The sequence below is a fragment of the Girardinichthys multiradiatus genome, chromosome 22, assembly GCF_021462225.1.
Source record: "Girardinichthys multiradiatus isolate DD_20200921_A chromosome 22, DD_fGirMul_XY1, whole genome shotgun sequence".
In the NCBI taxonomy this organism is placed as follows: domain Eukaryota; kingdom Metazoa; phylum Chordata; class Actinopteri; order Cyprinodontiformes; family Goodeidae; genus Girardinichthys; species Girardinichthys multiradiatus.
Window position 1 is genome coordinate 21,155,790 of NC_061814.1, and position 15,693 is coordinate 21,171,482.

General features: G+C 39.0%; 1 protein-coding gene across 1 annotated transcript in view; it reads right to left on the reverse strand.

Annotated features, from left to right (window-relative positions):
• The window catches only part of LOC124859667 (VPS10 domain-containing receptor SorCS3-like), a 117,688-nt gene that overhangs the window by 50,183 nt on the left and 51,812 nt on the right, over positions 1-15,693 (reverse strand). Inside the window, exon 2 of the mRNA XM_047352572.1 lies at positions 856-923. Within this exon, the coding sequence (XP_047208528.1) occupies positions 856-923 (68 nt within the window). The remainder of the gene's footprint in view (positions 1-855; positions 924-15,693) is intronic.

A 15,693-nucleotide genomic window follows, 5' to 3' on the forward strand; every position in this document is an offset into this window, starting at 1 on the left:
CCCCTGAGGTACTTTAATTTACTTGTAGGCCATTGTTAAGCAGGCACCTTGATGATGGAATACCTCCTATACACAATATGGAATTTCAAAGGGAGTGAAGTCGGGTGTAAATGCCTCTGGAGAAACAGATATTAATTTGAAACTCTTTGCTTGGTGGACTGATGGTCTTTTTTCATGTGTATTTCAGAAAGAAATGAATTCTCTGCAGGCAACAAGAGAGGTGAGAGAAGCCATATCAGAGACAGCACTGGGCTTTGTGGTATAGTCCTTAATGAATTATATTCTTATTTATGACCTGACAGGGCACTGTAACTTACACCTTAATACATTCAGAATGAAATTGCTATGACTATATAGCAGTGAATGCATGTCAATTGCTTCTGAAACAAAAGGTTACAGATGACTATCAATCAAAAAGTCAATCAGAAAGTTTCTAGGTCACAGGAAAAGCACCACGGATCCAAACACAGAAGCTCTCAGATCAGTCATCTGGTTTATCTTTCAGAAACAGTCTTTCAAAAAGTTTCTTTGTTGATGATGGACAGAAGGTAGGGTCTTTTCTAAAAGCCTGCTACAGTCTCACTTGCGTTATTTATGGGCCTGCAGGAAGCAGAGAGGAAGATGGTTCAATCTTAACCACTTCAGAACGCTTTATTAAAACATACTTCACCTTGGCTTTCACTGCAGCTTGATTGTTCATATCCTAGTGAGGGAGAGCACTATAAATCATACTTACAGTATACCACACTCTCCATGAATATATTATTCTTATTGTTTTTTTAGACTGGTTCCCTAACCTGTATATATTTAGACTGAAAAATAAAAACAGTTCTGATTAAATATAGGAAAACTTACCTCCAGAGCGAGCTCTCAGTAACGGCCCCCAAGTTGAAGTCATACAGCTTAGTCAAAATCAGGATCACCTGCAACAGTAACAGCAACCGATGGATTTACAGAGCCTTGAAATCACATTCATATTCTGAAGTTTTTCCCTTTTTGTTACATTCCAACTGCACAATGAGATTTGTTTTTCTGATTTGCCAACACAAAGTTGTGCATAATTATAAGGTAAAAAAAATTATAAATGCTCTTCAAATTAAAAAAAAATATATATATTTATATATACATCTGAAAAGTGTGCTGTCAGCTGTCAATGCTTTGTAGAGTTGCCTTTCAATGTGCTAAATTTGCACATTTAAAGACTGGGGTTTTTACCCATTTTTCTTTGCAAGATAGTTCAACTTCAGTCAGAGTAGATGGAGTGCCTTTGTACAGCAATTGTCTAAATATTGCCTAAGATTATAATTAGGTTTAAGTCTAGAACATTCTGCCCTTGTCTCAAGTATTCTGGAGACTCACCTGGATTCAACCTGGAGACCAGGGCCTGTTTTTACAAAGAATCCTAAGACTAAAAGTAGCTCCAAGTGAAGTCATTCTAAGAAAAATCTTAGGATTTCTTGAACTCTCAGATGTTTCTTAGAATTTTCCCTTGGTAAGATAAAAGTTACTCACGAAGCATCTTAGGCCTTAAGAGAGCTCTTAATGTGAGGAAATGTGACGAGCAGTGAGGAGGACTTTTAGTTAGCTTAAGATTGTCTTAAGCAGGGAAGATAGCAGAAAGACAGAGAGAAAGCAGAGACTCCCGTATAATGAATAACAGCAAATTAATAAAACGCTACCAGCTCCACCGTGCAGGGATCCACCCCCTTAATAGTTGAGTAAATGAACACTTAACTTCTATAACAGTCATACAAATTTTAATATTGAGATAAGATAAACTTTATCAGCTCCTAGGGGGAAATTAAATAGTTTAAGCGGGACAGGTTAAAGGTGCACCTCTAGTAGAGTAAGGTAATATTAGGAAAAATAAATAAATAGAATCAATAATGAATAAAAAGGGAACAAAATTACAAACAATATAGTACAGAATTATTTAAATATTTACAGACTGTATATTGCTTTCAAAAATAAAAATTTAGAAAACATTTGATAAACTCAAAAAAATATATTACATGAATAGAAACTGTAGACAAGTTAATGTACAATAATCTAAGCACTATATAAATAGAAGGCAGATGTAAATGAGGTGAATAAGTTTTTGCTGTATTGTACATGATGATGTCAGTAGCCTAAGCCTAAATAGTCATCTACAATGCACCCCGTCTGTGAAGAAGTTCTCTGTTGTGCTGCTATCTCCTCTCCAGCTTCTGATCGCAGCAGCTATCAAAGCTGCTCACATTCCAAGATGGTGCTGAAAGCAGAGGGAACGACGTGCTGATAGGTTGGCAATGCCTGTTTGTTCGCACCATGATCCCAGGACCAAATCTGCTATAATACATACCTTCATCTCTTGAGGCTTTGGCATCTTCTCGAGAAGGCACAGAAAAACATTTTAGGAAAGCACCTAATGAAAATAAATATGTTTACAGTGAGTATAAATTATACTCCAAACTATATCACTTGATATAGGCAACTTTTTATTGTCTATAATTTGTAAACTGTTAATAAGACAGGTTAATATGAGAATAATTTAGCATACATTTAGCATGTATGCTAAAACGGTCAGTCTTGGTCTCATTTCTGCAGGGCACCTTCTTCCACATATTTGTTCTGTCCTCTACTTTGTTTCTGGCAAAATCCAGGACCTCTTATAGCTTGATTTAAACAATTCAAGAATCTTGGCAATTACCACAAATTAAATTTATTTTAACATACAATCCCTTGCCTGGTCACCCTTATAAAAAAAAGTCTCAAGTTATTGAACAAAGAATTGTTCAATAAAAAATTTAAATAAAAAAAGGCCAGATTGGTGGAGAGCACAAGTAACAGTTGCTCTCTCAACAGATTTTTCCAGCTTAGTTGTGAACCTCTGCAGCTTCTCTCGAGTTATCATTGGTCTCTTGGCTAGCTTGTCAGTGTAGGTGGGTGTCCTTGTAATTGTGCCATACTTTATATTTCCATTTACAGATGATAGAATGGACAGCAACAATATCACAAACATAAATTTTGTGATATTGTTTTATAACCTAACAGAGCTTCAAACTTCTCCACAAATTCATTCCTGACCAAACCTGTGTGGTCCTTGGTCTTCATGTTTGTTTCCTAGCTCTCATAAGCCTCTAAATTACCCAAAGGTGACCTGTGTTAACTTTTTCTTTATATATATATATATATATATATATATATATATATATATATATATATATGCATTACAATTATGCAATATTTCATATTGGTTCACAACATAAACTAAAGTACATTGAAGTGTGTGATTGCAACACAACAAAAAGTTGAAGTTGTATTTATACTTTTACAAAGCTCTCAAACTGCCAAAATTAGACTGCCTCTGCAGCAGACATTATTTCTCTAAACCCAAGGAAGTTGAATGGATAGGGCATGTTTGGCACATTTCTTCACCAATACATATCAGCCTCATACAGTGATTATCCCGAAGACAAACAATTGTCATTTTGTCATGATATATCAGTATACTGGTTGTGGGATTTTGAAGAAAAAAAAGAAAATCATGTGGGGTGTCTAGTGTAGTATCTGTATCTCATGCGGAATGATACCCACTCAACAACAAAATCTGAACATAATTGCTCAGTGAACAAGGAGCAGACATAGAGTTAATGGCTGAATGGCTCCTTCCTCTAATTTTTGCTCTCTTTGTTCCTACTAAGATGTTGCCTAAATTGGCAAATTTGTAATTGAATGTTGATGTCAAATAGTAGTGTTGAATCATATGATATGTAGCTCGTGTTTGTTATCACACTTTTTGCATGGTATCTGTGGTTGGTAGAGCGAGTGTTTCTGGGGAATCAGAACATTGCCCATAAAAGCCTGCTAAGACAGAAAGAGCTGGAGGAAATGGTCTGCAAATGCATTATTGTCACTCCAATAACGTTATAAATGACTTCCCATGAGAATGCTCATAAGAAGGATAGGTAGGGTAGAGAGTTTTGGGGCAGGGCAATGAGAAGGGATGGTGGATAATAACAATCAATGGGCATAAAACATGATATAATATGATGATTTACTTTTTTCAACAGAAACCATGAAAGACAGGTCAAAAGCTCAATTACAGAGAGTTTAAACACATTAACCTCATGGGGACCCATGGAAGGAGTTATTAAACTGTGAAAAGCCGCACAGACTCAGAGGAACAAAAGACACGTCCCTAAGTCTGCTTTGGAAATGTTAAAAACCCAATTGACCCACAATTTAGCCATCAAACAGCCACTATGCATTGCTGGGACTATCTGCATTGCAGGTTAATTAACCAATCACACGGAGAGATAAGCATTTGCATAACTAAATGCATCATGTCTGCAAGGTCCAGCACTGAAGTCCGAATCAATTTGGAGAACAGACTTAGTTAAATGGCTGTGATGCTGGGTCTAATTGCCTTCTTTGAAAAATAGATACAATAGAAAAACTCTGCCAAACTGCTGATCGTTTATCTCCTCTGTTCTTCTTTTTTGCTAACAACAGTGACTTAGTGTCATGGGACCTTACGATACTACAAGGCAAATTGAATCTAGAATTGATTTTATTAGTGTCAAACTAGAGGCAGTTCCTTCTTTACTATAAGAAATCAAAAACAATGTACTAAATGAGTATACACCAAAGAGACCGCTTTCACTTCCATTATTATGTATCAAAAACAAAAGCTGCAAAAACCCTAAATAAATCAGCAAAAACAGACAAAAACTATAAAAGGAGTTTGTGGTATTTTCCATGTTTTTTCTCAACGCCCTCTTTCTAAAATAGTGTCCATACGAAATCATAGATGTGATGTACAGGGGTTGGACAATGAAACTGAAACACCTGTCATTTTAGTGTGGGAGGTTTCATGGCTAAATTGGACCAGCCTGGTAGCCAGTCTTCATTGATTGCACATTGCACCAGTAAGAGCAGAGTGTGAAGGTTCAATTAGCAGGGTAAGAGCACAGTTTTGCTCAAAATATTGAAATGCACACAACATTATAGGTGACATACCAGAGTTCAAAAGAGGACAAATTGTTGGTGCACGTCTTGCTGGCGCATCTGTGACCAAGACAACAAGTCTTCGTGATGTATCAAGAGCCACGGTATCCAGGGTAATGTCAGCATACCACCAAGAAGGACCAACCACATCCAACAGGATTAATTGTGGACGCAAGAGGAAGCTGTCTGAAAGGGATGTTCGGGTGCTAACCCGGATTGTATCCAAAAAACATAAAACCACGGCTGCCCAAATCACAGCAGAATTAAATGTGCACGTCAACTCTCCTGTTTCCACCAGAACTGTCCGTCGGGAGCTCCACAGGGTCAATATACACGGCCGGGATGCTATAGCCAAACCTTTGGTCACTCATGCCAATGCCAAACGTTGGTTTCAATGGTGCAAGGAGCACAAATCTTGGGCTGTGGACAATGTGAAACATGTATTGTTCTCTGATGAGCCCACCTTTACTGTTTTCCCCACATCCGGGAGAGTTACAGTGTGGAGACGCCCCAAAGAAGCATACCACCCAGACTGTTGCATGCCCAGAGTGAAGCATGGGGGTGGATCAGTGATGGTTTGGGCTGCCATATCATGGCATTCCCTTGGCCCAATACTTGTGCTACATTGGCGCGTCACTGCCAAGGACTACCAAACCATTCTTGAGGACTATGTGCATCCAATGGTTCAAACATTGTATCCTGAAGGCGGTGCCGTGTATCAGGATGACAATGCACCAATACACACAGCAAGACTGGTGAAAGATTGGTTTTATGAACATGAAAGTGAAGTTCAACATTTCCCATGGCCTGCACAGTCACCAGATCTAAATATTATTGAGCCACTTTGGGGTGTTTTGGAGGAGCGAGTCAGGAAACGTTTTCCTCCACCAGTATCACGTAGTGACCTGGCCACTATCCAGCAAGAAGAATGGCTTAAAATCCCTCTGACCACTGTGCAGGACTTGTATATGTCATTCCCAAGATGAATTGACGCTGTATTGGCCGCAAAAGGAGGCCCTACATCATACTAATAAATTATTGTGGTCTAAAACCAGGTGTTTCAGTTTCATTGTCCAACCCCTGTAGCTAAAGGGAAACATTCACTTCACAAATAAATGTAAACATGGAATTACACCACACTCAAATTCAAACTCAAACAATTCTTGAATTCAAATTGTTGTAGCTGTTTTCAAGCTGTATATCGGGAAACTTCTTGTGGTGTAATTCTCCAATGGTTTTTAAACTGTGGTACAGTGTGCTACACATTATGTGATGGAAAACAAATGCCCGGAACAGAACTTCCCGCGGTAAAACATGGTGGTGAGGATGCAGAGACAGAGAAGCTGGTTTCAGTTAACAATAGGATTCCCAGAATTCTAACACTACTAGAACTCCCAAGTCCGTCCATTTGACGGCGAGCGTTCTGGATACGAGAGGGGTGACGACGTCATCGCATTACGTTGGTCAGAATGCTAAAGGTTTTCTTTAATGCTATAAAATTATGGTTTTGACAAGAATTAATAATAGTATTTCATCAAAACCTATTATGTTTTATTATTATTTATAAATAGTACTGAAAAACAATAGAGTAGTGGGTACATTTAAAAAAAAAGCTTTACTAATCTGACCAAAAGCTGGACAGCTCCATGTTATGCCCCCTTTCACTTCGCGGACATAAACTAGTGCTAAAAATGCCTTCAGCTCATCCACACTCATGTCCGAGGAGGAATCATCTCCTAAAACTCTGCGGGCCTCAGCCACCCTGCAGACCTGAACGTGGATGAGCATTTCGGCATCCAGCAAACAGAGGAATGCAGTCTGGGCATCTTGGATCTGGTGCCCTGTCAACGTGTTCTGGCTCTGACGGCTCCCTCTACTTTCTTCCTCCCCTACCACTGTCCACACAGTGCCATCCTTTCCTATCTCCTCCTCCTTCCCAGCTGTGCGCTCGTCTTGTGATGAAAATGCTGTAAAGCGCAGAATAGATTGTTGTTACTGGGCTACTATATCTATGACCTAACTTATTGTTTATTTCTTTGTCCTTTGTATCAGTACCTTGTTTTTTTAGTTTTTCTCCTGCCAGTGAGCTGGATTGCTGGGTTTATAGCTGGGCACTGGGCACCTGGCTCGTCTCCCTATCTCTGAACCTGCGCTGATTGTGGCACTGTTGCTGTAGTTTAAATATTATTAGTTTACAAATCTGTAAACTATAGCCTAAAATGATAAAATCGTTACATAGGCTAGTCTTTTACTACCTTGAAATAATGCGCCACAACCTCCTGCTAACGGGACGACTCGTGTTTTTTAGCCGGGGGAGGCTCACTCTCTGACCCGCTGTCACTGGAACTGAATGCTGACCAAGAGCCGTCAGAATCCCTCTCGACCCCAAAATCACAATCATGAATTTTTGAAGCATTTCCAATACGTCTTGAGCAGAAAATATCCTTCTGGAAGCCATTTGTAGGGTGCCAACAATCTCCTTCTCAGACTGCGTTCTAGAGTGGCAGTTGCTAGGCAACGCTCATGCGTATACTCAGCCGCGGGAAAAAAATATCAATGTAAATAATAGAACCGTCAAAATAGCGGCTGTGGTAGTTAGAGATAGAAATACTTAGATATTTTATTTACTTTGTTATTTTTTTTAAATAGAGACATAGGAATACACAAGACACAGGTATAGAAAAAGTCAGGATGCCAGGAAGATGATAGTTTTAATAAACCAGAGTTATGGCATGTCAAACTTTCAAAACCATCAAATTGACAGCCCTGGGAGTTCTAGTGTTAATAGGGAGATAGATGAAAGGAAATGCAGTGTTTTCTTAGAAGAAAACCAGATAGATGCGGCAAAAGACTTGACACTGCAGGACAGCAACCCTACACATTCAGCCAGGGCTACAATTTAAGAGTTTAGATTGATGGTTCTCAGTGGTGCTCTCTAGTGGTACAAGTACAAATAGTGCTGCTAGTGTTGCTTTAAGAACCCTCTGAAGAAATTATGATAAGGTGAATATGAAAGACATTCAACCTTGCAAGCAAAACTTAGATGTAAAGTTAATCGCCTCAAGTAGCCAAAAGGTAAACTGTCCAAATACATTCATATTTGGTCCGGTCAAAAACTATTTGAAACTGAAGAGGATGACAGTGGACTGGGAACAAGTGCTGGTGGCAACTTATGCTGTGTTCTATTTACCCATAAAGTCAGAACTTGAAACTAAAAATTAGATTGTTGCTATCTATTGTATCGATTGACCAGGCTAACTACTATTAACAATAGTAGGTAATAAATATGTATTTTTCTGTATTATATGCATTCAAACAATAAAGTAGTGGCAATTGTAATGGTCTATGAATAATGAGTGACTTAAAGAGACACAAAGCAACAGAATAAACTGGTTTTTATTGCAGCGCCTACTATGTTATAAATATTTGGCTGCCAAATTAGATTTTGAAGTTTGGCGGGAAACATCCAATCTTGTCCTTTTCCTACATGAAACTTACAAAATCTGACTTTTAAATACAAATTAAAACAAGATTAAGCAACTTCCATCCAAAACACGTGAAACAAATAAGTAACATGTATTTAGCACATTTCTGAAAAAATTTAAAGTTCAAGTGCTGTTTTACAGGTGCTTCCAAACACCATTGCAGTGGTATTTGGGGAACTTAGTGTTTACTGAGGTGGGAGTTGTCAAACATTTGAGAACTACTGAGCTACAATATTAATGCTGAAAACACAGCAAATTGCTATCGAAACATTAAAGAGAGTGGTATTTATATGGTGTAAGAAATGATATTGAATTGTGGGAATATCATTATGTGTACACACTGAGCAATATACTGTTGTGCTCATACGTTTACATACCCTAGCAGTTTATACACCCACATCAGATGTTCTTGTCAATTTTCCATGGAATATGAATGATATCAAACAATTGTGTTCGTTAAAATCGTAATGACAAGAGAAACTACCGAAATGAACCCAGTGAAGTTTACATAACCTGGTTCTTAATATTGTCCCATATGAAATGAATGACAAGTGGTTTCTTGATTTTTGCCATGTGGCCATTTGCCCAGGGTGGCATTAGGCAGGGGACAGCTGTCAGTTGTGCCTTGAACAAGTCTTCTTTTTGCTAAGATACATGTAAAAAGTTGCTCACACATCTCCAAAGTATCAGCAATCCACCTCCATGTTTAACAAAAAGAATAGTGTACTTTTCATCATAGGTCTTGCTTACTTGCTTAGCAATTATGGCTATGGCCATAAAGTAAGATTTTGGTTTCATCATTCTAAATAACTTCCAGACACTTTGAAGCTTTTCTCTGTGATATTTGGCATAGCAACTTCTTTCTTCTGGCAACTTGCCCACATGGCCGATTTCTTTTCAACTCCCTATCGTGTATTTTGAAGCAGTTACACTGCTTTTTTTCTGAGAGTGCTGAATGTCATCTAAAGTTATTTCTGGATTTTTCTTTGCATCCAAAACAATTTTCCTGGCATTTTGTGCTGAACATTTTTTGGTCTTCCTGATTTTGGCTTTGTTTCAGCAGAATCCCTCATTTACACTTCTTGTTAAGGACTTAAACACTGCTGATTGGCATTTGCAGTTTTTCTTTTTATATCCTTTTCTCTGTTTTCTAAAGTTCAACGGCCTTCTCCTACAGATCATTTGATAATTGTTTTGTTCTCCCCAATCCAGCAATATCCATGTTGCATTGGATGAAACATGTAGGGGTCTGTCAGGAATCCAGAAAATACATATATTTTACACACATACACACACACTCCTATCTTACTATAAGTTGTGAGTTGACTGTCATTGACTTCTGTTGATTTACCTTCATTTTCAACCCTTTCTATGGCCTAAACATGACCCTACCCCTAAACCTAACCATTACCAGTACATACCTAATCCTAAGCCTCACCTAAACTCAATTCACACCTTAGTCCTAAACCTAACCCCTAGCAAAATACCAAGCGAGGAAAATGAAAATGTCCTCACTTTACAACAAACAGTCCTCACTTTGATGGTGAAATGGGAAAAATGGTCCTCACTCAACCGCACAAACAGAAACACACACACACACCCACACTAATTACAAGCAAACAGATCGAAGATGAGGATGGCTGCTTTTAGTAGCCATTTAAAACTACAGGTATCAGCTTATGAGTACAGGTCCTTCTCAAAATATTAGCATATTGTGATAAAGTTCATTATTTTCCATAATGTAATGATGAAAATTTAACATTCATATATTTTAGATTCATTGCACACTAATTGAAATATTTCAGGTCTTTTATTGTCTTAATACGGATGATTTTGGCATACAGTTCATGAAAACCCAAAATTTCTATCTCACAAAATTAGCATATTTCATTCGACCAATAAAAGAAAAGTGTTTTTAATACAAAAAACGTCAACCTTCAAATAATCATGTACAGTTATGCACTCAATACTTGGTCGGGAATCCTTTGGCAGAAATTACTGCTTCAATGCGGCGTGGCATGGAGGCAATCAGCCTGTGGCACTGCTGAGGTCTTATGGAGGCCCAGGATGCTTCGATAGCGGCCTTTAGCTCATCCAGAGTGTTGGGTCTTGAGTCTCTCAACGTTCTCTTCACAATATCCCACAGATTCTCTATGGGGTTCAGGTCAGGAGAGTTGGCAGGCCAATTGAGCACAGTGATACCATGGTCAGTAAACCATTTACCAGTGGTTTTGGCACTGTGAGCAGGTGCCTTGTCGTGCTGAAAAATGAAATCTTCATCTCCATAAAGCTTTTCAGCAGATGGAAGCATGAAGTGCTCCAAAATCTCCTGATAGCTAGCTGCATTGACCCTGCCCTTGATAAAACACAGTGGACCAACACCAGCAGCTGACACGGCACCCCAGACCATCACTGACTGTGGGTACTTGACACTGGACTTCTGGCATTTTGGCATTTCCTTCTCCCCAGTCTTCCTCCAGACTCTAGCACCTTGATTTCCGAATGACATGCAGAATTTGCTTTCATCCGAAAAAAGTACTTTGGACCACTGAGCAACAGTCCAGTGCTGCTTCTCTGTAGCCCAGGTCAGGCGTTCTGCCGCTGTTTCTGGTTCAAAAGTGGCTTGACCTGGGGAAGGTGGCACCTGTAGCCCATTTCCTGCACACGCCTGTGCACGGTGGTTCTGGATGTTTCTACTCCAGACTCAGTCCACTGCTTCCGCAGGTCCCCCAAGGTCTGGAATCGGCCCTTCTCTACAATCTTCCTCAGGGTCCGGTCACCTCTTCTCGTTGTGCAGCGTTTTCTGCCACACTTTTTCCTTCCCACAGACTTCCCACTGAGGTGCCTTGATACAGCACTCTGGGAACAGCCTATTCGTTCAGAAATGTCTTTCTGTGTCTTACCCTCTTGCTTGAGGGTGTCAATAGTGGCCTTCTGGACAGCAGTCAGGTCGGCAGTCTTACCCATGATTGGGGTTTTGAGTGATAAACCAGGCTGGGAGTTTTAAAGGCCTCAGGAATCTTTTGCAGGTGTTTAGAGTTAACTCGTTGATTCAGATGATTAGGTTCATAGCTCGTTTAGAGACCCTTTTAATGATATGCTAATTTTGTGAGATAGGAATTTTGGGTTTTCATGAGCTGTATGCCAAAATCATCCGTATTAAGACAATAAAAGACCTGAAATATTTCAGTTAGTGTGCAATGAATCTAAAATATATGAATATTACATTTTCATCATGACATTATGGAAAATAATGAACTTTATCACAATATGCTAATATTTTGAGAAGGACCTGTATGTTATCAGGCCAAAGCTCCCAGGTTAAGTACAGTTTGTCCCGGGTCATCTGGGTAGTTTCTAATAGCATGACTTTAATAGAGCAAACATAATTGTCTGATAATAAATGGGTTCACTTAACCACTAACCAAGAGAAACAGAAAAGTTTTGTATTTCCTTTCATATTCTCTGAAAAAAGATCAAATAATCTAAAAGTCTGCCAGGGTATGTAAATTTATGAGCACAGCTGTAAACTGGATAATTACATTTTAAAATGAAAAAAATATAAATATCTGTTCAAGAGAATTTGCTGGAATGCATTATATATCATAAAATATCTAGCAACTTTTAATGTTAAACGTTTGCCTCAATGCAATGGGAATTATGCCAAATACAGCTGCTAAGGCGGAAACTGTTTTTATGCAAACGTATAGTGTCTAATCAGTAAATAAAAGGAGCAATTACACTTACATTTTCAAAAGCAGGCGGCAAGTCTATGATTTTTCCTCCCCCACTTTTTGCCTCTAAGACTCATTCTAAAATCTAACCGTACCTTTTTCAACCAGCAAATTAAATTTAAATATTAGAAATGATTGGTCAGTTCTAGCCTTCCCTCATCTTTGATTTGATTCAGATTCATTCCTTACATCACATCTGCTTTGAAAGTAAGTCTGTTCTTCATAACATAATCTCATCAGTCAAACAAGTGCTTTGAAAGGTCCACTGTCTAGGTTTAGTCCATTCACCATGTGAAGGACAGTCCTCTATAGCTGCCTAATTAAACAGGAATATGAATAGCAAAAATGTGGTGAAATAAAATGCAAGTGGTAGATAATGCAGAAATTTATACACATTAAAAACATAGTAGTGCAAATAACTCACTCAGACTGTCTTTTAAAACCATACAGAGCAATGCTGCTTAAAGCCGTCTGAAGGTCTTTGAGCTTGGACATTTTAGGCATTTTAGGGACAATTCTGACTTCAAGTTTACAATTTCTATTATTATCATTATTGTTAGTAGTAGTAGTAGTGGTTGTTGTAAAAATCTATAATGATAATTAATTATATAATTGTTATTATTATAGAGTATAAATAAACAGCCTTTAAAAATTATAAAATATCAATTTATATCACAATTTATAAATAAATAAAATGACATTAACAATATTAGTATTATATTTTGTTTAGTTTTACTTTATTCGTACTCTTACTCGTCGTCTTCCACTTATCCAGGACCGGGTCGCGGGGGCAGCAGATTCAGCAGAGACACCTAGACGTCCCTCTCTCCAGACACCTCTTCCAGCTCCTCCGGGTGGAGCCCAAGGCGTTCCCAGGCCAGCCGAAAGACATAGTCCCTCCAGCGTGTCCTAGGCCTCCTCCCGGTGGGACGTGCCTGGAACACCTCCCGAGGAAGGCGTCCAGGAGGCATCCGGTATAGATGCCCGAGCCACCTCAACTGGCTCCTCTCGATGTGGAGGAGCAGCGACTCTACTCCGAGCCCCTCCCGGATGGCCGAGCTCCTCACCCTATCTCTAAGGGAGTGCCCGGCCACCCTACGGAGGAAGCTCATTTCAGCTGCTTGTATCCGGGATCTCGTTCTTTCGGTCATGACCCAAAGTTCCTGGCTATAGGTGAGGGTAGGAACGTAGACCGACCGGTAAATTGAGAGCTTCACTTTTTGGCTCAGCTCTCTCTTCACCACAACGGACCGGCATAGTGCCCCCATTATTGTGGCAGCCGCACCGATCCGTCTGTTGATCTCCCGCTCCATTCTTCCCTCACTCGTGAACAAGACCCCGAGATACTTAAACTCCTCCACTTGAGGCAGGAACTTCACTCCACTAGTTTTACTCTATTGGTGTTCTTAATATGACAGTCATGTTTGTGTGCATAAAAAAGAAAAGAAAAAAGCCCACTGTAAGGCTTAAAACACAATAAAAACAAAAGCTGGAAAAACTACAAACAGAAAACAATCTTTTAAATGTCCTAATCCAGAATGTTGAGCTTAAAACAAATCAATCAAAAAAGAATACTTACAAAACTTATTTTATGATTATCTTAAACCTTTTTTGTTTGATTGTTTTCTCCTCTACACCTCAGGGACATTGCACCCACAAGAGAAAACTGGATAATAAAAATCCTCTTGACACCCCAGCTGTAATTGCTACTAAACTCTCCGTCTTTACTGTTGACAACATGTTTATATATATGGCTCATTAGCAAAAGCTGACCCAGTGAGTCTGGGTCAGTGAAGATCCACTTCTGGGAGCAAAACATTGAGGCAGATGACTGTTTGGATGATTTCTTCCCAGGTGGGCACATCACTCTGTGTTCCCATGTCTTCAACATTATGGATAGGCTGAGCATCTGTGATTAAGTCAGTAGGGAGAGAGTACTGCATACATGCAAATGTTGAGACCAGCATGATGAGCTAAAGACCTGCAGACTAGTGTGTTTTGCAAATTCTAGTGTATCCTAGCTATTGACAATGCACCTAACACAAAACCATATGAATCGCTGCTGCAGCCTTGCTTTTCTCTGAATATTGGTACCAAACAATCACAAAATGGCTCTCAGAATTATTTGGTGCCTTAAAGGTAAATACAATTCTCCATGCATATCATTGCTCACTAGCATACACAAAATTAAGTAAGAACCCTGGAAGGGCAAAAGCAGTGCATTTATTCATGTTTATGTTTTATTGATGTGAGCAAAAAGAGATTTGCCTCAGGAAACTCAACCAATCATTTTTTGGATTGGCTCTCACCCTCAGTTAGGTTTAGTCATCCTTTCATTCCTACCTTCTATTAATTTTACTTACTACATTTCTCCATCTTGCCTCCATTCTTTCAATTCCACCTCCTTTGTTTTTTACCACTATAGAGCAGATTTTAATATATATTTTTCAAAACATGAAAAGGCACATCAGAATTGTTTGGGCATGCAAGGACTTTGAATCCTTCAGATAGCTGACTGGACACCCTACTTGGCATTAAATGTTTTACCGATGTAATGTCATTGTGATGTATTGTCAGCTCAAAGCAACCATCTCCTCTACACACAGCCTCGCACAGTCCAACTGCACAAGCGTTGAGGCATGTAGCATATGCATTCACAATGGTGGACCAAATCATGTCTCCACAAATTCCATATCAATCAATTTCTGGACAAAAAAAAGAGAGAGGTGCTTCAATGGGACGAGAGAGGCATCTCGACAATATGCTGGTGGGCAGAAGATTTTCTACACGGCTCACAATTTAGCCATGAATCATCTCTGTTCTGTACTGCAAGATGGCTATTAATAAAATGAAATAGACTCTTTCCGTGCATCAGCACAGAAATCCGGTGCTTTCTAGCATCAGGCTTCAAACAGAACCTGTTGCCTACTCAGCCTTTTGTAAAATATCATTAAGAAGGCACCCCTCAAATATTGTTTCTTTCTAATTGGGTAGTGGAGGGGAGTAAAGTAACCCTGTAGTCTAAACATCACACCTCCAGACTGCAGTTTCTGCTTAGGAATAACAAATCACAGGAAGAGGAAGTGTTCTCAGAAATGTGAAGATACAGCTGCTTTCATATAGCTCCAGCACTCTTTTTGAACATAACCAGCAGGGACAACTGAGGCAGCTAAATTAATTTCCAAGGGACTGCCAAAGTTGATGGCAGTGAACAGTGTAAAGCTCCTTGTAATACAACAGCTAATGGCTGATACTAAGAGAAGGCATGACACATACCTTATCTGTGTTTTACTGTCTGCTTCTGAAAGGTTCACAAAAGTGATAGTTTTTTACATCCTCATCAAAACATGCATAACATACTGTAAGACATGCTTGTCCTGGGAGTAACCCATCTATTTATTTTTATATGCAGCTAAAATATTAACATGTCCAGCAAATAAACTAAATGAATTTTGCATTTATTTAAATTTATAAGATTATTTCTA